The 26,693-nt window shown below is 40.0% G+C and overlaps 1 protein-coding gene across 1 annotated transcript; it reads left to right on the top strand.

Moving 5' to 3' along the window:
- The first annotated feature begins 317 nt into the window (after positions 1 to 317).
- On the top strand, positions 318 to 4,189 carry LOC107801325 (endoglucanase 11-like). Its single transcript, XM_016624632.2, has 6 exons — positions 318 to 583; positions 675 to 887; positions 1,305 to 1,505; positions 1,670 to 1,924; positions 3,242 to 3,538; positions 3,629 to 4,189. The coding sequence occupies exons 1-6, from the start codon at positions 353 to 355 to the stop codon at positions 3,998 to 4,000; spliced, it is 1,569 nt and encodes a 522-aa protein (XP_016480118.1). The 5' UTR covers positions 318 to 352; the 3' UTR covers positions 4,001 to 4,189.
- Positions 4,190 to 26,693: the final 22,504 nt, after the last annotated feature.

A 26,693-nucleotide genomic window follows, 5' to 3' on the forward strand; every position in this document is an offset into this window, starting at 1 on the left:
AAGACACAAATAATTAAATGGTAATTTGCAAATGTTCACAAGCAAAAGGATCAAATGTGCACATTTCAAGTAATTAAAAATTAAATATATTTAGTCAGATATCACAAAGACAAAAATTAAAATTTTACCAATACAAATATTTCCACATTTTGAGCTCTAATTTAATCGTAAAATTATCCTTAAGGTCTAAACAGCAAGGCAAAGGACTCAAATTACGACATAAGTGAGCCTACTAATTGACAAAATAGTGAGTGTAAAAATTCTAAGGCTTTAAAGACACGTGCTAGTCATGTATGTATGTATATATAAGAGGAAATAGGGAGAAGCTAAGGGAGCGAGAGGAAACAAAAGCATGGAAGCTAAAACGCCGCAGTACAAAACCTCAAGAAGATGGTTTCTTCAACAATGGACAGCAATAGCTTTTACATTTGCCTTAGTTCCACTCACTCAATCATTGAATTACGCAGAAGCTCTCTCCAAAAGTCTACTTTATTTCGAAGCTCAACGCTCCGGCCGTTTGCCTTACAATCAAAGAGCTATTTGGCGTCACCATTCCGGCCTTACTGATGGCCTTGATCAAGGGGTCTGTACTGTAATTCTACGCATTCATTCACATTCTTATTTATCTTTTTTGTTTGTTAGTTTTTATATTTTACTGCGCCTGTAATTAACAGGTGGATTTGGTGGGAGGTTATTATGACGCCGGCGATAATGTTAAGTTTCAACTTCCGATGGCTTTCACTATAACGATGCTTTCGTGGAGCGTCATTGAATACGGCGGAGATATAGCAGCTGCAGGCGAGTATAAGTACGCGCTTGAGGCTATCAAATGGGGAACTGATTACTTCATCAAAGCGCACACTCATCCTCATGTTCTTTGGGTTCAGGTTTGTAACTAACTTTTCTGTTTCGTTATAGATTTCATGAACATGTGAAAAGTCCCTTTAATCGCGCCCAAATAACTGTTAAGCTGAGTTGAACTATCGATTTCCAACTGAGTCACTTTCGCACACTTTGATTTCTTAGTGGGTCCATTTGTTATTGTCCTTATGGACGTAAATCAAGCAGAAGTGACTAATTTCTTTGAATTCCAATATTGGGGTCATCTGCAAGCAGTGACATATCCATAGTTATAGAATTCACAATTTCGATTCGACTTGAACTTATATATATGTGAAAAAAATAATTACTAATGTATTTATCCAATGCAATACTAGCTCTTAAAATATATACTAGTTGAGAACTTACATTTTCAAATTGAAAATTAAACAGTATTTAAATTTTGAATCCGTCACTATGTGCAGGTTGGTGAAGGAGAAACAGATCATTATTGTTGGCAAAGACCGGAGGACATGACCACATCTCGTCGAGCTTACAAAATCGACGAGAAATATCCCGGATCAGATGTCGCCGGAGAGACAGCAGCCGCCTTGGCGGCTGCGTCAATCGTGTTTAGGAGAACAAATCCACAGTACTCTCACCTTCTCCTGATCCATGCAGAACAGGTAACTAACTTATTTTCTAGTAATAACTTTGTTTGAATACGTTAAAAATCAATCGCTGAATACTAGTGTATACAAGTGGCATACATTTTAAAATTGATACTCCAAAGTCCAAATATTGATTGTTTACTACAGTTTACTTATAAAATTCTTTTCCAAAATTGTAGTTGTTTGAGTTTGGTGACAAGTTTAGAGGGAAGTATGATGCGAGTGTAGGAGCAGCAAAAGGTTACTATCCATCGTTGAGTGGTTACAAGGATGAGTTGTTATGGGCAGCTTTGTGGTTATACAAAGCCACCGACAATTCCCATTATTTAAATTATGCTTTACAAAATGCTCAATCTTTTGGCGGGATCACTTGGGCCATCTCCGAATTCAGTTGGGACGTCAAATACGCTGGTCTTCAACTACTTGCCTCTACGGTAATTGTAATTCTATACACTAGCTCAAGTTTTCAATAAAATAAGGTCACCATGTTTACAATTTAATAAATGTTAGTCTTTGTTAATAAAGTGAATGCATAGATTATTTTGAAGTGTTACCCAAAAATAGTTTCATATATCGTTGATTAATTAGGTAGATCTACGCTTTAGTTGATTTTATTATTGAGAATACATATGCATGCATGAGTGGTACAAGATGATTTGTATTACTCTACATTTTCATTTGAATTATTTTACACATGTACTTTTTGCATTTACATTAATACTTGGGACATTGCATATATATTATAATAAAATTAGGTAAGTTTTGACACCTATTGAGTTGTAGATGTATGATCATGTGAAAAGAGATAAGTTCATAGAGACAAGGAGGATCCTTGTCCTGGAGAATAAAAACACCATATGTTTAGGCACAACTTATGTTAAATCATGTTATTAATGGAGGGTCCAAAATCAAGCATAAAAGTAATGTGTTTCCTTTTCCACTATGACCCTGATCTGGCATTTTTCTCAATGGGCCGCGATAGTAATCAGCGTGCTATGATTAAGAAGTCACATATTCGGAAAGGGATTTAAGTTATATATGCACTAAAATTGTAGCTTTTTTTATATCATCCATGTAATTTGATAGTGTAATAAGTGCATATAACTTAAATTTGAAGGAACTTAAAATGTCATATAGCAATAGAATTGAGTAAGTTTAGACACATGTTGAGATGTAAATGTAGGCTCAGAAAATAGTGAATTATGTTAGACGAAATTAATTTCATAGAGACAAGAAGGGACCCTTGTCCTTGAGAATACAAACACCATATATATGTTAACCAGTTAAGGCAAAATCTACTTCAAAGCAAGTTGTTTGTGATGAAATCAATGTATAGTTAGATCCAAATCAAGCACAGAAGCAATCAAGAAATTTCCCTTTCAACTATAATCACTAATTTGGTTTTTCTTCAATTCAATGAGCCACCGTCTCTTTGGATCTCATTGCTCATGGTTAAGAAGTCATTGAACTTGAGCTCATGTTAATATCTCATGTATGACATGATTTGGCCATTGTTTTGTCGCGTTAGGCAATTTTTCTACTTTTATTAACATTAATTTATCATCAAATTAAAGTTTACAGTCTAGTGAAGTCAGTAAAAATCTCTCACACAATAAACGTGAGTTCAATTCTCGTTGTCCCTCTTCTCTCTCCCCTTACTATTCTCTTAGTGTAATGGATTTTGTTTTTAAGAAAATGGCAACAATTTGACCGCTAACACAAATGACTTATGTTTTTTTCCTTTATTGCAGCTGCCAATTAGGCAAGGGAAGGGAGAGGAAGAAGAACTTAGCAAAATTCTCCAAGACTACCGTTCGAAAGGAGAACACTACATTTGCGCTTGTCTGAACCAAAACAATAAAACTAATGTGCGTCGCACCCCAGGAGGCCTCCTCTATATCCGCCAATGGAACAACATGCAGTACGTCGCCAATGCAGCATTTCTCCTCATGGTCTATTCAGATCATCTCAGGGCAACCAATCAGATGGCCAGATGCGAACGCCGTTTTGTGGGACCCGAGGAAATCTTCGCCTTCGCTAAATCACAGGTTCCATTTGCACCTTTTACTGTGATACAAATCGAATTGTGATAGATACTGTTCATTAGTTGATCAATTCTAACTCATCAAAAATAACAGGTGGACTATATCTTGGGTTTGAACCCAATGGGTATGAGTTACTTGGTTGGCTATGGAGCCAAGTATCCCCGAAGGGTGCACCATAGGGGTGCATCGTTGGACTCTTACAAAAAGAAGAAGAGCTTCATTAGTTGTACCCAAGGCTATGATAACTGGTTCGGACGCAAGAATCCAAATCCCAATACATTAATTGGGGCATTAGTTGGTGGGCCAGATAATAAGGATCGGTTCAATGATCATAGAAGAAATTACATGCAGACAGAGGCTTGTACTTATAACACAGCACCTATTGTTGGGATATTTGCAAAATTGCATGCGCTGGAAAGAGATACCGACATCGAAGATTCACAATTATTTTCTGCTAATAAATAGTTTCACTATTGATGATAATTCCACGTAAAGCCAATGTTTTGATTTGATTGAAGAAAGAAATACAACAAAGGAAAGTCAAAAGTATATATATATATATATAGTAGCTCCATTTGTTAAAACAGTGTATTCTTCTTATGCTGTTCCACGATCATCTTCTATGAATAATAAGATTCACATTTCTTCTTCCAATATTGCTCTTGCGCTTGAATGTCTTCTATGAATAAGATTTACATAGTACATACTAGTTATATATACGTCTATGAGGAAAAAAAAACAGCCTGCGCGCTAAAAGGGTGTATTTTGCGGAACGTTATCAATACAATTTAAAGGTAAAAGATTTAAGAGGAGAATGTGAGACTAAAATAGCAAGGGTGGAGCTAGAAGGGTAATCACGGGCTCAACAAGTATCCAATAGCTTTAATCCAAAACTCTATATTTATAATAAAATTATTAAATATATACAAAAATTAAATTCAACACCAAGTTACTAATACCTAATGTAGAGTTTAGAACCCACTAAGCACGGGCGGCTCAACCCCAAGGCAGTTAAACATAGGACCACAATTGCTTACGTAAATAACAGATGAATGGGATGCACTTAAATGACTTTCTACTTCATTCCTTTTGTTCTCTTCAACTTGAATTAATTTTCACTTTACAATTACTTACGTACATACTTTGAGCTAATTAGCTCCATATTGATTTTTGGACTTATTTTGCAACAAAGGTACTACGAAAAACGGTACAAGTATAATACTCTAATTGATATACTCAATGAAATAAAAAGATTTGATTCTTATTTCACATGCCTATATAATATCATAGAAAAATAAAGACATTTTCTCCAACGGAAGGATATTTTTCGGAAGTGAAATTAATAAAAGTTTACCTAAAATCAACAATATCTTAAGAATAATTAAATAAATTGGCTACATTATCAATTAGGAAAAAAATATTAGAAGATCAGTTCAGCTATAAAATATAATTATCGTTTTTGATGCTAAGTTCAAATACTAGGCCCCCCTCTTTAAAATAGAGGTAGAGGAGCTGTTGCAATTAAAGTGTTCTGAATTTCCTTAACGGTTGGTGCTATTGGCGGTGAAGAATGTAAATAAGGAAACACGATCAGTAAGATTTATATGCATTTTGTGATCTTCCGCTTCAGTCTGAGTTTTTTCGGATAGCCGGGACCCTTGAAGAGACTTTGAGTCTCCTAAATCTTTCATATCAATCTGGGTTCTTAAGCTTCTCTTAAGCTCTCTTGCTTATAGATATGAGATCAATGACTTAAATAAAAGAAAAATATCGAGAGAAAATCTTAGCCCTTAAAATGATATACTTAATCAGATTGATGCGTAATTATTATTGTTTTTGGATCTACAGGCCTTAGTCTTACCTCTGATTATGAGAATTTGTCTGATAGTAGGGAATGTCTTTTATCACTTGTCCAGAAAAATAAACGAAAACTTAGTACTAATTGAGTACTCGTTATTTTTGGAAAATACGGAATAGCGACACCACAACCAATATCTTGAAGTTTATTAAGACGGTGAAGGTTTAACTCCTCGTAGGGACTCGTATTATGTGATCGCACTGTGAAGGATCATATCAGTGCCAAGTTGTCGAAATTCCAAGTTCAACGTACAGCTAGTTATGTTATTCATTAATATTTCATTTCTTGTATTTTCATAGTCGAATTTTAATGAGGTAAAGATATCTTTTATAGTACCTAACAGTTTGACTTACTTCAAAGACTGTGAAAACATACGTATAAATCATATGAATTTATGAACTGAATTCACTAGATTGTAATAATTTGAGATAAAGTTGGAAATTAAGGAACTTCTTTTGCAAATTTCTATGTACTATATCATTAACTTTTGTAGCAAAAAATATAAGGTGCTTCTAATAAATTATTCAGACAGTTTAGCGATATAAAAGTTAAATGAGTAAGGTCATCATAAAACTTATTGGTATAATTTGTAGTGGCAAGAAATAAAAGAGATCAGTTGACAAGATATTATCATTTCTATTAAAATTATAAGGTCATCAAATAATTTACAGATAAATTCCTAGTATATAAATTCATCACTACTATATACGGTGTTTTAAGGGAAAATCAATATTTTTAATATAGCGAATATATTTAACACTAATAGAACACCTTTCGAGTTAATTTGTCACCGAACAGAAGACGGGATGTAACTATCAGAGATTACATGTTGTATAGTTAGTTGCAAACATACACTAGTAAATGGTATATTAATTAACTTACCATACATGTGTAGTGTGACTATGACATGATCGATCATTGAATAGTTAACTTATGACCCCTTGTTACTTCCATAACTTCTTGTGTTGGCTTCCCTAAAAAATAATATGCTTTGTATATTTGAAATAGTACATGTAATTAATTTTGACTAACGGACACCTGTAATTAATTTTGACCGACCAACAAAAATAAAAGATAGCCCTTTTAAATAAGAGGTGAACATTCACGTTTGACTGTTTGAGTAACACTTCCACTATTTTATTTGTTTAACCAAAAAGTGTAACTTTCGGCTAAAGCTATTATTTTTTGTGTAATAACGGGTTAAACCTAGTTAATGATAATATCTCTAGATGCGAATCTTGAAAACATGTATGAGGTGGGACAGATCCAGGAAGGGGTTGACAATAATAAGTATTAAATAGTCATAAAGTGTAAGCAATAATGAGAGAATGGCTAATAATGAATAACAATAAATGGCATTTTAGTAAATAGGAGGAGTGATTCACTCAATAAATGATGAGTTAGGTGATTATTTCTCCTGACAATGATGAGTGATAGACAGATCTTAGAACATTCGAAATATTCTCGGATCTGATGGAAAAGTGTAGGATAATATGAACAAGAATCTTGATAAAAATGTGTTCTTTGTATCTTTTCAAGGGGAAGAGAATCTTTTAGCAAGGTCCGCTCTTATCACAATGAATATCACATGCCTCTATTCATTATCTTTTTTTCCTATTTATATGGGATATACCCTCAATAAACTCTAGTAGTACAAATACAAAGAATATCTAACAGAATATTCTTTTTAATATTCTACCCTAATAAACTAGCCGTTACAGCTCTTTTTATGGCACTCGACACCGACCATCTTCTGCATCTCGACCACGGGCTTCGCCATCTTCTGGTCGATCTCGGCAGAATCTTTTTTCGATATTGCTTGGTCCCAAGTATTGAGACAGATATCGACCCATACAGTCAGTCCCTCCGCTTATTAAGGCCGGCCTCAGGCGACCTTAATGAGTGGATTCTGTTTACTGCGGTTGACAAAATTTGGACGAGAGAGTCAAGCAGTGGCGTTTCAGAAGAGATGACATCATGACCTTTCGTGAACCACAACTTTCAGGGTTGTGTCGTTTCCGCACCAGAATAACGTCATAACATCGTGCGTCATTATGGTGCATTTTCCCCATGCTCTGCGTCATTTCCCTGTGCGACTGTCAGTTGGGGGCTTCCATTTCGATTCTATTGCCAGGTAATGATGGCATAGTCTCTTGGTTTTGATGCCTGAATTCTTATAAAGAGAGGTGTAACTGTATTTATTTGTCCCCTACGCATTTTTCTCATAAAAACCTTGTGCCTTCTTCTTCTTCTTCTTCTATTGCCGCATATCTTCTTTACTGGTCCTAGTGATTCTCATTGCCTCTAATACTTCCTTTCCTGAATATCCTCTTTCAAAAATATGGCTAATGTATCCTTTAGTTCTGGTGCGAGAGTTGACCATGTCCCTTTGGTGGTGCTTATGCCCCCTCGTGCTGATGGCGTCTCTGTCGCCGTTGAAGATGAGAATTTTCCTACGGTGGAGGAAATAATTTCTCATAGTGAGAAAGTTAGGTCCAACTTTTTGAAGGCGCCTGAAGGCGAGCCCGAGGTCTCGGAATCGGCGATGAAAGAGGTCGATCTAGCTAAACTTAGGGCAAAATTCAATATTCCTGCCCACATCGATCTGGTCCCCGCAGGCGTGATACGGTACAAATCTGTCGCCCCAGTTATTGCGCGTTTTATGCATATCCTTTCCATGTTGGCTATACTCTTCCCCTTCTCCCGTTGGCGGAGGAATTTTTCCGCTACTATGGTGTTTGTCCGGCCCAACTCTCTCCATACATCTACAAGCTTATTAGGATGCTCACAAAATTTGCGGAGTTGGCCGGGGTCGAGGTCACACTCTGCCATCTGATGGATCTCTTCGCCCCCAGTTTTTACATGGGGACGATGTTATATCTTCGCCACCGAGGAGGTAAATGCCTAGTGGTGAAGATGGATGACAAGGCAAATCGTCAGTTATGGCACAACTACTTTTTTGTCAGAACCGAAGACGTGGTGACCAACACGAACGGCTTCCCTGAGACTTGGAATTACGCTCGTAAGTATTTATTCTTTGCCGAAAGCATTTGATTTGTCTTAGTCACTGGCTCTGAAATTTTGTCTCTTCTTCCTATAGCCAAGACTACGCCTCCTCCTTTGGTCGGGGACATTTCAAACTGAGTTGGCCGGAATCTGCCTCACATTGTGGGGATTCGTGAATGGCCGGGTTTTCTCAAGAAGTTCGGGCTAGCTTCTTCCTTGGCCGGTGAGTTCATCTGTATAAATTTTTGTTGTCTTGACCTCATGGTCGCTAGCTCATGGCGGTTTGTTCTTAGTGGTGATAACCATCAATATTTCCTTTTCCATTCGAGGATCTTCGAGGAGGCCGAGGGCTCCTCCTCCTGCATTTCGTAAGAATAAGGCTGCCTCTTCTTCGGCGTTTATTCCTATTGTGACCGCGGATAGGCTTGCTCGATCGTCGGCCCCACATACTGCTGCCTCGACATCAGTTTCTTCTCCGCCTGCAGACATATCAATAGCAAAGCTTCCGACTTCCCCTTTGCTTCGTCTAGTGGATGAGGAGGAGTTAACGCCGAGCGGCGGGGATTTGGTTCCCCGTAAGAGAAGATCTGTGGACGTCGGTGATGGGGTCGCCCAGACTGTGGATTCAGTAAGGGACGATTTTGTCATCCGTGAGACAGCGACAATAGTGCTTGAAGATGACATCGAGTTGTCGTCTGAGATTCCACCATCGGCTAAGGTCGCAGAGGGTGTGTCCCTTCCCGATGCCTTGATGGAAGCCGAAGGGCCGTCTGCGAAGGTCTATGATATTTTACGGCAAGATGAGCCATTGGCCTCGTAACCGGATGACGGTCCTTTTTCGCTGGACGACATGAAAGGTAAAGGCGTTTCCAAGGAGGGCTATGAGACGGGCTCTGAAATTGACGCCGATGAGGTGAGGATGATGGGGGAGGGATTTACCTGACTCAAAATAAGACTGGAGGAGTCCACGCGGACCATTGCATTCCTCATGGATCGAGATTTGTTGGTAAATACGGAGAACCTAGTTCCTTCTCTTGGTCCCCTCTGTTCCGATGTGGAGGGTAAAACCCTTGAAAAGATGGATGACGTTACCTTATCAAGGAGCATAGCCGGCCTCGCTCTCAGGGTAAGTTTTTCGACTTCTTTTATTTTTTTTGTCAAGTTCAACGTTTAGGCTTCGTTTTTACTCTTCTCTTTCTTTTTCTTTCTCTTTCAGACTGTGATTTTGGAAATTGAAAGCGTCCGAAAAGAGGAGAGGCATAAGGCTATTTTTCTGAAGATGAAGCAGAAATACCGCGAGTACCGTGGCAAGCACCGCGAGATTTGTAGGCAGTTTGGTGAGAGCGACAATCTCCAGGCTTTTCGAGACGAACTGAAGGAAAGGGATGACGAGCTGGTGAGGGTCATCGAAAAATACAGTGTTCTTCAGGGGGTGCTAAGAGATAAAGAAGAGGATCTTGAGGTTAGTAGGGGGTCGAAGCCCAGTGCTGCGCACCGAGCTTGAGGAGTGTGAATTTAAAGAGGATGCTTTAAGTGGCGAGGTCGCCGAGAAGGCAACGAATCTCGAAAAGGCGGAGTTAACTCAGTCGGGGGTTATGAAGAAGACAGAGGCTTTGGAGATCGTGATCCATGTTCTTCATTCCGAGTGAGAGAGTGCCTTGGAGATGGCCAGACTCAAAGAAGAGCGTCTTGATGAACGGATTGGAGAATTAGTGAAAGTGGCTTCTGGCCTTTGTGATCGAGTCGCCACTCTTGAGGCCGAAAAGGCACCGTTATTGGCTCGACCATCCTCTTCTCGCACTTATAATTTTCCTGATATTCCTCGAGATTTGTACGAGGAGTGGATTTACGCCGAGGCCCAGCTGGATATATTTAGAGATCTGACGAGGGCGAGAACCATTTCAGAAGCCGTCTTCGAGGATGCTCGTGTTAAGGCACGTGGAGCTCGGGTCGCTTGTGGCTACGATCCTACTACACTGAAGGTCGGTGATGATGAGGGGTATACGGGCGTGGATCGGATTGAAGAGGACGCTTGGTATGAGGACGAGTATCCTGAGGGAGATGGTGATGGTGAAGGGGCAGATGGGGATGGCCTAGGTGATCAGGCAGATGGCGCTGCCGGGCCTAGCGGCGATTAGTAGTTTTTCTTTTCCTTCTTTTTGTTTTGCCGCAAACTTGTAAGTTTTTTATGGGTATCTTTTCGAGCCTTTGTAAAAAATATTCTAAGTATGAAATACCAGTTTTGTTATTTGTACCTAATTCTTTTTCTTCAGTTCGAACCTGTATGCTTTTGATCTTGTTGCTTGGTTGCCTTGGTTTTCTTAGTCATAATCATTTAGCTCGAGAAGGGTTAGACATATCCTTAGTTTAATTACGGGTGCAGGTCGACGGGTGTTAGTTCGATCGATGTCAAAACAAAAGCTAAGTTTGATCATGGCCAAGGGCCAGTAGATATTAGCTCGAACGAGGTCGAACATATCGTATATTTATTTATGTCAGAAGGCCAGTTAGGTGTTAACTTGAACGAGGTCGAATACAACCTATACTCAGTTATGGCCGAGGGCTGGTTAGGTGTTGATTCGAACGAGGTCGAATATAGCCTATACTTAGTTATGGCCGAGGTCCGATTAGGTGTTGATTCGAACGAGGTCGAATACAACCTGTACTTAGTTATGGTCGAGGACCGGTTAGGTGTTGATTCAAATAAGGTCGAATACAGCCTATACTTAGTTATGGCCGAGGGCCGGTTAGGTGTTGATTCGAACAGGGTCGAATACAACCTATACTTAGTTATGGCCGAGGGTCGATTAGGTATGCCTCTAGGTGCGGCATATGTAGGCATTGTGATCTTTAAGGCAACGTTGCCTTGGTTGTACATTTGGAGAAATAGAAATAAACTTCATGCATTTGTGCTTTGTTCATACACTTGGAGAAATTTACATATTTTTTCGGACGTTGGCTGGCATTTACATTCTAGTCCTAGCCTATCTAGTCCCTTTATTGGTTGACTTGGAGGAGTCCTGAGAGGTCGAGCAATGAACTAGCCTTCATGTGCCTCCGTCCGTGCGCACTTCAACCTGAGGTGTCCCCTCTGTCGCCTCCTTAAAAACCTCCTTGAGAAAACCCAATTGGGGCAAAACACAAGTGAGGGAAAAAAAGTACGACTTTGGGAACGCTTCTTGTCTTAAAAGTTGAAGTACTTGAGGTTTGCGATATTCCAGTTGTTTGGTAGTAGCTTTCCTTCCATTGTTTCTAGTTTGAATGACCCCTTGCTCGCTGTCGTCGTGATTTTGTACGGGTCATCCCAATTTGTTCCTAGTTTACCTTCCCATGGGTTTTGTCTCGCTTGTGTTTTAGCTTTAAGCATGTAGTCCCTAACTTTGAGTGGCCTGATCTTTGCCTTTTTGTTATAATAGCTTTCTGCTTGTTGCTTTTGGACAATCATCCTTATGTAGGCCATATCTCTTCGTTCTTCGACTTCGTCGAGCTCCTGCCTTCTGCTTTCATCGTTGCTGAGTCCGCTTTCGTAGGAGTATCTTAGGATGGGCTCCCCGACTTCGATCGGTATTACTGCATCAGTTCCATAGACCAATGAGTAAGGCGTCTCTCCTGTGCTTGTCTTCGGTGTTGTTCCCATAGATCAAAGAGTACTTCTGGTAATATTTCCGGCAATAACCTTTCGGCGTCTTTGAGTTTGTTTTTCATGATGTTCAATATCGACTTATTGGAGGACTCTGCTTGTCCGGTGCCCGCGGGGTGGTTTGGCGTTGAGAGTATTCTTTTGATATGCCATTTCTTAAAAACTCAGTGACTTTCTTTCCTGTAAATTGGGGTCCGTTGTTGCAGCTGATCTTTTTGGGGAGGCCAAATCGACATATGATGTTTTTCCATATGAAGGTGATCACTTCCTGTTCATGTCTTTGGGCGAATGCTCTTGCTTCTACCCATTTAGATAAATAATCAGTTAAAACCAAAAAACAAAATGTACGTTACCTCATCCTGTCGGGAGGGGAGCCCACGATGTCTATTCTACATTTGATGAACGGCCAAGGGGAAGTCACTGAGTATAGGTGTTCGCCTGCTTGGTGGATCATTGGGGCATATTTTTGGCATTGCTCGCACTTTTTCATGAAATATGCTGCCTCCTTTTTGATGGTGGGCCAGTAATACCATGCCCGTATGAGGCATCTGACCAAAGCCCAATTGTCGGAATGAGATCCACAGTGGCCTTCGTGTACTTCTTCAAGGACGCGCCACGTCTGATTCGGGCCCAGGTATTTCGCTATAGGGCCACTGTACGTTCTCTTGCACTGGTCGTTGTGAATGGTGTTGTACCGGGGTGCTTGTATCCGCAATTTCTTGGCTTCTTTTTTAATCAACTGGGAGTATTTTGTCCTGCAATTATGTAACAATACGGTTGCGCCAGTCCCAAGTCAGGTTTATGGTTCTTACCTCAATTAGGTCTATTGATGAATTGAAAAGATGGACAATGCTTCTGTCTCTGGTTGCAATGTTTTTAGTGGTTGTGACTAATTTGGTGAGGCCGTATGCCTCGGTATTTTGTGCTTGGGGGATCTGGTCAAGTTGACATTCGTCGAACTCGGGTAGCAGCGTGCAAATTTTGGTCTGGTACTTTTGCAACCTTTGTTCCTTGATTTGGAAAGTCCCTGTGACTTTGTTGACTACGAGTTGAGAATCGCAACGCAGTCTTAGCCGTTTTGCTCAGTATTTGACTGCTAGTCTTAATCGTGCAATTACGGCCTCCTACTCGGCCTCGTTGTTAGTCATGTCCTGGCATCTAATGGACTGGTGAATCACTTCGCCTGTTGGGACGTCGAGTAGAGTCCCAGCCCGGACCCTGACATGTTAGACGGGTCATCAGTGTACAGGATCCAGAGGTCTTGCGTTTGGGGAGAAGCATGGATGGCTTCTTTTTCGACTTCGGGCATTATTTTTGCGCTGAAGTCAGCGACGAAGCCTACAAGGACTTGTGACTTTGTCGTTCTTCGCGGCCGATATGTGATATAGTGCTTGCTCAATTCGATGGCCCATTTGGCCAACCTGCCCGATAGCTCGGATTTATGCAAAATGCTTCTCAGGGGGAAAGTCTTGACGACCGAGATGGGGTGGCATTGGAAATATGGTCTAAGCTTTCGTGAAGCTACGACTAAGGCCAAAGCCAGCTTTTCGAGGTGGGGGTATCTTGTCTTGGCATCGACTAGTGTTTTGCTAATGTAATAGATGGGAGACTGCATACCTTTATTTTCTCGGACCAGGACTGCACTCACAACTACTTCGGACACGGCGATATAGACGAGGAGGTGCTGCCCCACTTCTGGTTTTGAAAGCAACAGTGGCGATGACATGTACACCTTTAACTCCTTCAGGGCTTGGGCGCACTCAGTGGTCCATTGGAGGCTGTTATCCTCTTTGAGTACGCCGAAGAATTTATGGTACCTATCAGATGATCACGAAATGAACCTTGAAAGGGTGGCGATATGGCCAGTCAACCTCTGAACCTATTTTTCGGTGGTCAAGTGCTCCAGTATTCCTTAGATGGCCTTGATTTGGTCAGGATTGACCTCGATACCTCGTTGTGACACTAGGAAACCTAAGAATATTCTTGAGGCCACGCCGAATGCACATTTTTGGGGGTTCAGTTTCATTCCATATTGCCTGAGTATGCCGAAGGTTTCTCTCAAGTGGTCGATGTGATCTTTTTTCCTTTTGGATTTGACCAGCATCTCGTCTATATAGACTTCTACAATTTTACAGAGTTGGTCTTTGAACATCCTCGTCACCGACCTTTGATAAGTCGCCCCCGTATTTTTTGGCCCAGAGGGCATAACCTTGTAGCAGTACATCCCCTGATGGGTGATGAAGGGGTTTTTTTCCTGATCCTCTTCCTCCATGAGGATCTGATTATAGCCCGAGTAGGCGTCCAAGAAGCTTAGTAGTTTATGCCCGGCCGTTGCATCGATGAGTTGGTCGATATGGGGTAGTGGAAACGAATCTTTGGGGCATGCTTTGTTCAGGTTAGTAAAATCTACGCACATCCACCATTTTCCATTCTTTATTTTCACCATGACCATGTTAGCGACCCATTGGGGGTATTTCGACTCCCTGATAAAGCCATTTTCAAACAAATTTTCCACCCCTTCGCATACTACATCATTAATTGCGGAGTTGAACTTACGCCTAACCTGCCTCATCGGGGGGTGGAATAGATCGATGTTCAATTTGTGTGTGGCTATCTTCTTTGGGATACTTGGCATATCTGCATGGCTAAAAACAAACAAGTCCGCGTTAGCAGTTAAGAATTGACGAAACTTACCTGGTTCTTGAAGTTTGTAGCCAATGTAAGCTTTCTTGGTGTGGTCGTTGCTATCTAACTGAACGAGGTCGAGGTCCTCTATAATTGATCCTGCAGCTTCGACCATATCGGGGTCTCTGATGACGTCCTCGCTGTCATCCCACATCGACCTCGACCCTATTGATTGTTATGCCTCTTTTTCTTTGTCCTTTGTTTGTTGGGTGGTTGTACAGTCTAGGGCGATGCGGTAGCATTCCTGAGATGTATGTTGTTCCCCTCGTATACTGAATATTCCCTATGGGAGTTAGGAATTTGATGACTTGGTATAAGCTGGAGGGGATGGCTCTCATGGTGTATATCCATGGTAGCCCTATTATGGTGTTGTACATTGTGTCTTGGTCCATGATATGGAATGTGGTTTCCAGAATGATGCCACCGGCTAGGACGAGGAGTGTGATCTCACCGGATGTTTGCTCAACTGCATTGTTAAAACCCGTTTGTGTGATGCAGCACGACACTATCTTATCCTCGAGTTTCATTTGTGCAAGTACTCGAGAGTGGATAATGCATGCGCCGCTCCCATCGTCCACCATAATGCGCCTCACGTCGATATCTAAAATTTGTAAAGTGATAACAAGAGCATCATAGTGAGGCAAAACCAAACCATTGGTATCTGACTTATCAAAGATGATACTTTCTTCGAGTTCATCATATCGTTTGTGGGTGATCGACTGTTTGAGCTTGTGGGTTCTGGTAAACTTCACACTATTGATGGAAGCAACATTGACTCCACCGATGATCATGTGGATAGTACGGGTCGGCAAGGGTGGTTTCGGCAGTCCTTGATGCTGTTCACTTCCTCTGGCAAAGTTGGTCCTTCCCCGGCCGCTCAACAACTCTTTGAGGTGTCCCTGTCGTAGCGTGTTTACGACCTCCTATCTTAGGTCGATGTGTCGTGCCCCATTTTCTCACGAAAGCGGGTTTCGACATGTGACAACTCTTTTAAATGGGTATTAAAGGAGAAGAGTTGCCACCGAACAATTTTGAGGTGCGTTAGGGCACCTATTTGCAAATAACTCTATTTGACTTGTCCGTATCACCAAAGATCGGGTAAGGGCTCAAATTACCTCAAAGAGAAGGTGTTTGGCACTCTTCGAAGTCCAGAATGGTGGGTCCCGGCCGAACTTTAAATTATGTGGATTATGCAATTAGGCTAGGTGATCAAATAAATAAAGGAAAATTTAGAAATCGAAGAGTCTTATTAAGACATATGAGAATCGGCATAAATTTTAATGACTACAAGAATACAACTATATTGATCTATGTTAAATGACTGAGTGTAAAATATATAGGGGCTAAATTTTTTAGCCTAAAGGATCACCCCATGCAACATAAATAATACTTCGTAACTCCCTTAAAGTGGGGGTTGCTCATATTATTCAGCGGACACAAACTATCATCTCCTGCTACCCAATTACTATGTTAAAGAGCTCCTATAGGCATAATCTCTAAATTGTTTATGCAATGGGGCAGTAAAACTGTTGAAAGCTCAGAATTAATGACGTTTGATTTTATAAACATGATTTCTAGACGAGTGATAATATCTCATAGGCAGGATTGACAATTGAACTTGATTTTATAATACTCCATCCCTATAGGCATGTCATCTAGGCGGGGCAGTGTAATGAAAGTAACGGAAGTAGTCGATTGATTGATTAAGATCCTATAGTCATGATGTCTAAAGGAGCAACATGCAAAGAGCAATAGAAGCACTTGATTGATTAATTAATTGAAACCCTATAGACATGGTATCTAGGTGGACATTAGCAAAACATGTATTGTTGTATCCTATATGCATGCTATCTAGAAGCGTCTAGTAGTACATATAGAAACAAATATAGCAATTACTTTAGCCAACATGTTTCGACAAGTTAAGTGAAGTGTGTGTGTGATTCCTATAGGCATGCTTTCTATTCTATTAGTGTACAACACACTAAGCTAAATAACATATATGGCATGCTTAAAAATATATAACTTACATAAAATAAAGTAAAATATTCTGAAACATATATGTTGATGCAAATAATAACTTTGGGTAATTAAATCATCACAAAATAATTTAAGGGGTAATTAATAAATATTCAAGTAATTTAAATGCAAGAAAATTAATTTTAACACTTTTTAAAATATATATATATATATATATATATATATATATATATATATATATATATATATATATATATATATATATATATATATATATATATAATAAACTATAGAAAATACTTGTATAACTCTTGTAAATTAAGTAATGATGTAAAATGATATTTTGAAAGTATATATACTATTTAAAAAAAATATGAGGCCAAAATTGGGTATCAACAATTGCCCTTCTTTCCCCCAGAATGATGAAAGAGTTGTCGGGTAAAGAAAATGATGACCAATTTTGTCCGAAGTGAGTGAGGAATGATTTATTTTGAAAAAATCGGGGTCGAACCCTGGTTCTTGAGTTGCCTACCTATCCCTGGTGTTACGGAAATCAGGTCGTGTGTAGTTCTGGATCCAATGGCGAACGAAACCGATGGAGTTGTTATAAGAGTGGTCATATGCTTCGAACAAAGGATCTTTTGGGTAGGGTAGTGTCGTAGGTAACGGATAATTTAGGTGGAGTCGTGAATGAGAATTTGAACGTTGCGGATGTATAAGGCAAATATTTGAACAGTTATAGAGCAAAAGGGTAATCAATTACTGATCATCGGTTACATTTGAGGTGATCGAAGGATGTGAACACTGTGAACGGAAACCGGAGCAAGAATTGCTCCTGTTTGTAGAACGGTTACTTCCCGAGTTACCTGCAAGACTTAAAATACGGTGCATGCGAATATATATGGGTTATTGCAAAAATTTAAACATGATGCAAATTCCCTTTGGACCATGAGGGTTGTCTTCGGGCGATGAGGATGATATCCTTACACCATGACGTCCTAGGCCATGAAGCATATGATAAGGGATTTGCAGGCCATGGAATGGTGTCCTCGGGCCATGAAGATGGTGCCTCTGGACTATGACGCCTTTGAATAATGATATGCAATTTCGAGTGATCCTATGACCATGGCATGATGTCTTCGGGCTATGGAATGATGCCCTCAGACTATGACCCCTCCGGACAATATGGTGATGTTTCAGCCCATGAGATGCAAAGATGCGGTGATATCGATCGTTTGATAGAGGAAACATGTAATGCTTAGTCATATACGAGAACGAGATGAGACACGGTTTAGTCTTGTATGAGATAAGGGCAATGCTTAGCCTGATGCAAAGATCGGAGAAAATGTTTAGTCTCATGCAAGGAAAGACAATTCCTAGCCATATGCAACAATGGAGTCAATGCTTAACCTCGTGCAAGGAATGGATACAGTGCTTAGTCCCATGCAAGGAAAGGCAGTGCTTAGCCTTATGCAATGATGAGGGAAGTGTTTAGCCCTATGCAAAGAGTGGAGACAATGCTTATTCTTATGCAAGGAACGGAGACAGTGCTTGGTCTCTGGCAAGGAAAGGCAATGCTTAGCCTCATGCAATAATGGAGGCAATGCTTAGCCTCATGCAAGGAATGGAGACAGTATTTAGTCTCATGAAAAGAAAGGCAGTGATTAGCCTTATGCAATGTGGAGACATTGCTTAGTATCATGCAAAGAATGGCAGTGCTTAGCCTTATGCAACGTGGAGACAGTGCTTAGTCTCATGCAAAAAATGGATACAGTGCTTAGTCTCGTACAAAGAAAGCCAGTGCTTAGCCTTATGCAATGATGAGGGAAATGCTTAGCCCTATACAAGAAAAGCAATGACTAAATGTGAGAGCATAAAGTATTTCTTAGCTTGATGTGTTTGCGTTTGGCGCCCTTTGTCGGTGTGAAGATAGTGATCTTGCTATATGTATGTATTTGCGGACGTTCCTGTTATGTTCATTGTGCATGCATCCAAAGAAAAATCGTGAGTTTTGCGGGGGGGAGGGGGAGGTTGGTTCGTGCTCTCGATTCCTTTTTTTTCCTTTGCTTTTGTCTGGAGGCCCTGCTTGAGTCACCCCGAGTAAAGTCTGGCTGCTATAGAAACAAAATTTTAGAAAAACATGCGTTTGATAAATTATTTTTAAAAATGCAGTTGTTTGGAATATGTGATAATGCACGAGAGCAAATAATTTGGTGAATTGATGACTGTGACATGTTTTTAAGACATTGAAACCTCCTTAACTCGAAATTTTGGGGATCCTCCTCAAAATTCTGCCCCAGTTTAAATGCGTACTTCTGGCGATACATTCCTTGGCGGTTCCGAACATGATGAGATCGAGAAAACTCGATTTCTTGCCCCAGTTCTTGACCATAGGGGGAATGAAGATTTTATTATTATATGACCGAACCCACAGGGCTGCCTACGTATCCCCTCTTAAGCAGGAATCAGGTCAAGCGTAGTTCGGTTGCATCAAATAGAAAGTGCAAACATAAACTTAAACATAGTATCTCTTGACTCCGAATTGATAGGTTTTGGCCAAATCTCTCCATCCATTTTTGCAAGTATAAGTTCTCCTCCTATTAATACTCGGTGAACCATGTAAGGGTCTTGCCAGTTGGGTGAGAATTTCCCCTTTTCTTCATCCTGATGTGGGAAAATCCCTTTTAGTACTAATTGCCCCGGTGTGAATTGCCTTGACCTAATCTTTTTTGTTTAAAGCTCTTGCCATTCTATTCTAGTAGAGTTGACCGTGACATACTGTGTTCATTCTTTTTCCATCAATGAGAGATAGTTGTTCATACCGGCTCCATACCCATTCTGCGTCGCTGAGCTCAGCTTCCTGTATGATTATTAAGGAAGGGATTTGTACTTCGGCAGGAATAACAACTTCAGTACCGTAAACCAATAGATAGGGAGTTGCCCCAGTGGATGTACGAATTGTGGTGAAATACCCGAGCAAAGTAAACGGTAGCTTCTCATGCCATTATTTGTAATTGTCTACCATTTTCCTTAATATCTTCTTGATGTTCTTGTTGGCAGCTTCTACGACTCCATTAATTTGTGGCATGTATGCTGTAGAGTTTCGATGCTTGATCTTGAATGTTTCACATATGTCTTTCATTAAGTTATTATTGAGATTGGGGGCATTGTCAGTAATGATTGACTCGGGTACTCAAAATCGACAAACGATGCGGTCCCAAATAAAATCTGCTACGACCTTCTTAGTTACATCCTTATAGGATGCGACTTCAACCCATTTTGTGAAGTAGTGTAAAGATACCAGAATGAACCTATGTCTGTTTGAAGCAGCGAGTTCAATTGGTTCGATGACATCAAGAGAGAGGACTCGTTACATTGAGTTCGTTGGGCGGCACTCATATCATATCAGCATGTATCTAGCATTGGTGACACTTTTGAACATATTTGATGCAGTATGTTTCCATAGTCATCCAGAAATATCCAGCTCTTAATATCTTCTTGACCAGAACAAAACCATTCATGTGGGCTCCGCAAGTTTCGGCATGTATTTCTTCGAGCAATCTAGACGCCTCCTTGTCATCGACGCATCACATCAATCCCAAGTCAGGAGTCCTTCTTTACATAATTCCTCCGCTTTGAAAGAAATAGTTAGACAATCTTCGAAGCGTGTGCTTCTAGGTGTGCGCAGCATGCTCTGGATATTCTCCTTTTTCCAAGTATTCCTTGATGTCGTGGAACCATGAATTTCCGTCAATATCTTCTTCAACATGAGCACAATAAGTTGGCTGTTTATGAAATCCTATTGGGATAGGATCAATAAAATTCTTGTTTGGGTGTTGTATCATGGACGACAAAGTGGCTAATGCATCTAAAAACGCAGTCTGAATCCTTGGAATATGTTTGAAATCTATCTTTGTGAACCTCTTGATCAAGTCTTGTACACAGTGCAAGTATGGAAATATTTTGGTGTTCTTCGTAGCCCATTCTCATAGAACCCAGTGCACCAATAGGTCTGAATCTCCGATTACCAGCAACTCCTGAACGTTCATGTCAATGGCCAACCTGAGTCCCAGGATGTAGGCCTCATATTCCGCCATGTTGTTGGTGCACGAAAACCTAAGTTTTGCGGATATTGGATAGTGTTGACCAGTTTTTGATACTAAGACAGCTCTGATATCCACTCCTTTAAAGTTTGTTGCTCCATCGAAGAACATCCTCCAACCATCGTATGCCTCGGTAATATCTTCTCCTACGAACGATACCTCCTCGTCAGGGAAATACATTTTCAATGGTTCATATTCTCTATCTACGGGATTTTCTGCCAAGTGATCCGCCAATGCTTGCCCTTTGACTACCTTCTGAGTCACATAGACGATGCCGAACTCACTCAGTAATATCTGCCACTTTGCTAACTTGCCCTTAGGCATGGGTTTCTGAAAGATGTATTTTAGCGGATCCATTCTTGATATGAGATATGTAGTGTACGCACAGAAATAATATCTCAACTTCTGGGCTATCCATGTCAAAGCACAGCAGGTGCGTTCCAATAAAGAGTACCGGGCTTCGTAAGGTTCTTGCTCAGATAATATATCGCCTGCTCATTCCTTCCAGTTTTATCATGGTGTCCTAGAACACAACCAAAGGCCCCATCCAAAACAGACAGATAAAACAACAGAGGTCATCCTGGTTCTGGTGGGACCAACATGGGCAGTTTAGATAAATATTCCTTGATTTTGTCGAAGGCTTTCTCGCATTCTTCAGTCCATCTTGTTGCAGCATCTTTCCTCCGCATTCTGAAGATTGGCTCACATATCACCGTTGATTGTGCTATAAAACGGCTGATATAATTGAGTCGCCCTAGAAAACTCATCATATCTTTCTTATTTTTTGGTGGTGGCAAGTCCTGGATAACTTTGATTTTTGATGGGTCTAACTCAATACCTCGGCGACTGACGATAAAACCTAACAATTTTTCAGTAGGGACTCCGAAGGCACATTTTGCAGGATTCAACTTTAAATTGTATTTTCGAAGCCAGTCGAAAATTTTCTTCAAGTCTGCTATGTGATCTGAACTCCTTTTAGATTTGATGATAACATCATCCACGTACACCTCTATTTTCTTATGTATCATGTCGTGGAAGATAGTCGTCATGGCCCTCATGTAGGTGGCCCCAACATTCTTCAAACTAAACGGCATCATTTTGTAACAATATATCCCCCACGGTGTGATAAAGGCGGTCTTTTCGGCACCCTCTTCATCCACCCAAATCTGGCGATATCCTACGAAGCAATCCACAAAGGATTTGAGTTCATGCTTGGCGCAGTTGTCAGTTAGTATGTGTATGTTAGGCAGCGGGAAATCATCCTTAGAACTTGCTCTGTTCAGATCTCGGTAATCGACACATACTCTAACTTTCCCATCTTTCTTCGGAACTGGCACAATGTTGGCTAACCAGGTCATGTATTCGACCACTCGTAGAACCTTGGCTTTGATTTTCTTGGTGACCTCATCTTTTATCTTCAAACTCATATCTGGCTTGAACTTTCTGAGCTTCTTCTTTACCCGTGGACATATAGGATTGATGGGTAGCTTGTGAGTTACTATGGATGTGCTCAAACTAGTCATATAGTTGTAGGACCATGCAAAGATGTCTCCATACTCCTTTAGGAATCTGATATACTCTTCTTTCTCTGACGGTGATAAATGAATTCTTATACGAGTTTCCTTGACTGTTTCAGAATCCCCTAAGTTAACAGCCTCAGTTTCTTCCAAATTAGACTTCGGTTTGTTTTCAAAATTCTCTACTTCTTTGACGATTTCCTCAAGTATTATATCATCCTCCAGACCTTCTGAATACCTGCTTGCACCGATCTAGAGCGTGGTACATCTCAGCTAAGATCATTGGGATGATAGTATAAGTTTTTCCTGCGATACTATCCATTAAGTCCTAGCGACCATGGCTAAGTGAGTATGAATTCTTCCTCCTTTAATAGGAAAGGTCAACAACCCCAGGAAGCAGACAATTAAAATATGAACCCGGCGATGCACCCATCTCAAAGAAGTAATGGTTAGTTCATCATGATGAAGATGATATGACTTGCTATACCCATAAGGCTCGTAAAGAAACTCAAAAGGGATGTATGATTTCTTTAGACAGAGCAGTTTGTCATTCTTCTTAAAACCCAACATTTTCAGGGAACTGCAGGGAGAGCGATTCTATGATACTAGAAGTCCCGGACTATCCCATGGTAACTTGGCGAAATCTCCTATTTCTTCTAGGAGAGGAGTCGTTTCTATATTGTCAAACGGAAAAATAGCTCGATTCTCATCCCAGAATATGGTAGCGGCCTCGATCAATTCCCTATTTAGTTGAATGTTCAACAAATATGGCAGGTCACCAAGTACTCTCCTCACATGATTCATTTCACAAGGCGCAAGATCTTTCCATCAGTCAAGTAGCAAAGGCGGGATATTCTGGACCATACCGAACCTGGGGATTTCGTGCTTCATTTTCTGCAAACAAACAAAGGTTAGCCCTTTCCCCCTCCAGATTAGACTACTTATGCGATAATGATCAACACGTTGGCATATTTTCTCCAAGTAATTCATATAAGATGATAGTGTCCATTGGGATTGTGGAATTCCCAACGGACTTTGGGCAAAGTTCATCTTAGCGGGTTGTTACGTTAACAACGCTTCAACCCGTTCTAGGTTTAGCAAAATGCATGTACATTTCAAATTGGAGTAGGGTTTCTAGAAGGGTCTAGACTGGTACTCCCAAGTGGACAACTTGAGAGGGAAAGGCACGGGATTGTCGGCTGCACCGCTGATCGACTAGTCTATCGCAAATAAGCCTTTCCGATTTAAAAAGGGTGATTTTAGGAAAGCGCGGACACTCATCAAGCGCGCTATGTTGATAATCGGCACGAGTGGAGTATGATGTGGAGCATGCTTTATGCAAAAATAATAACACATTGCCAAGTATTTACATTATAAAAGTACGTAAAAGTAGTAAATAAAATAGCAAAAGTGAACATGAAGAGAAAAGAAAAGAAAAGAAAGACAAAAGAGAAGTCAATTTAGCTCATGAAAAAATGTGCGAGAACGTAATGAAGCAGGTAGGGAAATAGGTATGGGAGAGTCATAATATAGAAATCTTAGACAAGATGAAGGAGATGGAGAGAGGTCATACATGCCAGCAAATAAAGGAGAATAAGGGAAGGGATGTGCATGTCATAGCAATTTAAAACAGATAAAGGCGAATAAGGGAAGGGATGCGCATGTAATAGCAGTTTAAAACAAATAAAGAAAAAGAAAGTAATCCACATAAGTCAAGTTTATTATGGTAAAAGCCTAAGTATTTCCCAGCAGAGTTGCCATGTTGTCGCTCCCCATTTTCTTGCGAAAGCAGGTTTCGATGTGTGACAACTCTTTTAAATGGGTATTAAAAAAGAAGAGTCGCCACCTAACGATTTTGAGGTGCGTTAGGGCACCTATTTGCAAATAACTATATTCGATTAGTCTGTGTCACCAAATATCGGGTAAGGGCTCAAATTACCTCAAAGGGAAGGTATTAGGCACTCTTCGAGGTCCATAACTGTGGGTCTCGGTCGAACTTTAAATTATGTGGATTATGCAATTAGGCTAGGTGATTAAACAAAATAAAGAAAAATTTAGAAGTCGAAGAGTCTTATAAAGACATATGAGAATAGGCATAAATTTTAATGACTATAAGGATACAACTACATTGATTTATGTTAAATGACTGAGTGTAAAATACATAAGGGGAGGGGGGGTCCTAACTTTTATTAGCCTAAAGGATCACCCCGTGATACTTTGCTACTCCCTTAAGGTAGGGGTTGCTCATATTATTCAGTGGGTACAGACTATCATATCCTGCTACCCAATTACTATGTTGAAGTTGTTTGCTTAAAGGCGCTCTAATTCAATTCTAAATTGTACCCTATGCGTGCACTACCCGTCTGATGCCTATGGTCCAGGAGGTTTTGGACCTCTATTAGGTGGTTCTAGACTCAGCTTAGGTTGCTCAAAATGATAAAAACTAGGCGGCATTCAAAACTGATAGGACTTCACGTAAAGACAATTAAAGGCTAAATTAGCTTCCACACATAAACAACAAATGCACGCGGGAAGTTTAGGCAGTACATATTTTAGGGAATTAAGATGCATTAGAGTTGTCAAATCCTATAGGCATAATTTTTAGGCGATTCTTATCTCCAACATCATGCAAACATCATTGTTGTTTCTGCCTAATGAATTCACAGATTAAAGGTGTAAAAGAGCTCCTATAGGCATGATCTCTAAATTGTTTATACAATGGGGCAGTAAAACTATTGAAAGCTCAGAATTAACGACGTTTGATTTTATAAACATGTTTTCTAGAAGAGTGATAATATCCCATAGGTAGGATTGACAATTGAACTTGATTTTATAATACTTTATCCCTATATGCATGTCAATCTAGGCGGGGCAGTGTAATAAAAATAACGAAAGTAGTCGATTAATTGATTAAGATCCTATAGTCATGATGTCTAAAGGAGTAGAGTGCTAAGAGCAATAGAAGCAGTTGATTGATTAATTAATTGAAACCCTATAGACATGGTATCTAGGTGGACATTAGCAAAACATGTGTTATTGTATACTATAGGCATGCTATCTAGAAACGTTTAGTAGTACACATAGAAACAAATATAGCAATTACTTGAGCCAACATGTTTCAACAAGTTAAGTGAAGTATGTGCGTGATTCCTATAGGCATGCTTTCTATTCTATTAGTGTACAACACACTAAGCTAAATAACATATAAGGCATGCTGAACGAAATAGCAAATAGAACACATAGACCCTATAGGCATGTTTTCTACCCTTTTATGCAAGCATTAGAATACCCTAACCCTTTTCACTAATCTCCCTCATCGTTTGTTTACAAATTATTACATGACCAAAGATAAAAAAGAAAGGAAAGAAACAGACTTCGAATATTACAGAACCACGATGATTACAGGCCGAACAAATAGGGCAGACTTAAGAAGAGTTAACCCCAGCACTGCTTATGCCTTCAATAGAATCTTTCATTCGGATAACATGCCCGGATCTAAACACTTCAAAAAAACAGGAGAATATGCCCATTTGCAGAGCCCAAAGCCACACATGGACTCACATCTAGCCCAATACTGACCAATTTACCAAATAAATTAATAGACCATACATGAAAACCAACCAAACAGTTCTAAAGCAACACCTTATAGAGACGGGGTTGTATGACATTTAGCAGGATTCATAAACACATTGGCATTTCAGAAGCAAAAGTGACAACATTGATTAAACAAAGAACAGTAAACTAGAAGAGTAAATAGACTCGACTTGAAACATGGTAAATGCAACATAGGTCACATCATTAAGCAGGTGACAACATGCTAAAGATAGACATAACACTAGGAGAGGTGAACATGCTAATTTTTTCAGAATGAGTTCAGAATAGAGCATTGGCCTAAAAGGATTTTAAAACCTAGGAGTCTAAGTCATGAATGATCAGACAGAGTCATAGTCAGGAAATGACAATTACACACGCCAAACAGGCAAGCAAGCAATCGATGAGAAGCCTAATCATGCTGAGTATAACACAAAGATCTCAAAGTCCAAAGGTGTCATGGCAGGAAGACATATTATCTTAAAGTTAAATAGAACAGGCAGACTCAGAACTTAAGCTAGTCGACTATGCATAATCATGGAACCTAAATGTATTGGGATTCAACTAGACGCATAAGCAATACCAAAGTATGCAGGATTGACCAAGCACCAGAACAAAGCAACAGGTTTGGTTAAAACATTGCGACAATAAATATGGTTCATGTAAGCAGGTAAAAAACAGAGTTCACATTAAGGAATTATTAATAGAAGTTCATTAAGGCAAATTATGGGTAAGAGATGATTCCCTAGGAATTTCAGTGTGAGAATCCAAAACAAGGCAT

The sequence above is a fragment of the Nicotiana tabacum genome, chromosome 2 (genome assembly GCF_000715075.1).
Source record: "Nicotiana tabacum cultivar K326 chromosome 2, ASM71507v2, whole genome shotgun sequence".
Taxonomy (NCBI): domain Eukaryota; kingdom Viridiplantae; phylum Streptophyta; class Magnoliopsida; order Solanales; family Solanaceae; genus Nicotiana; species Nicotiana tabacum.

Coding starts and splice junctions, on each gene's coding strand:
- LOC107801325 (XM_016624632.2), top strand. CDS start 353: ATGGAAGCTAAAACGCCGCAGTACAAAACCTCAAGAAGATGGTTTCTT. Junction 888..1,304: donor CTCATGTTCTTTGGGTTCAG/GTTTGTAACTAA, acceptor CACTATGTGCAG/GTTGGTGAAGGAGAAACAGA. Junction 3,539..3,628: donor TCGCCTTCGCTAAATCACAG/GTTCCATTTGCA, acceptor CAAAAATAACAG/GTGGACTATATCTTGGGTTT.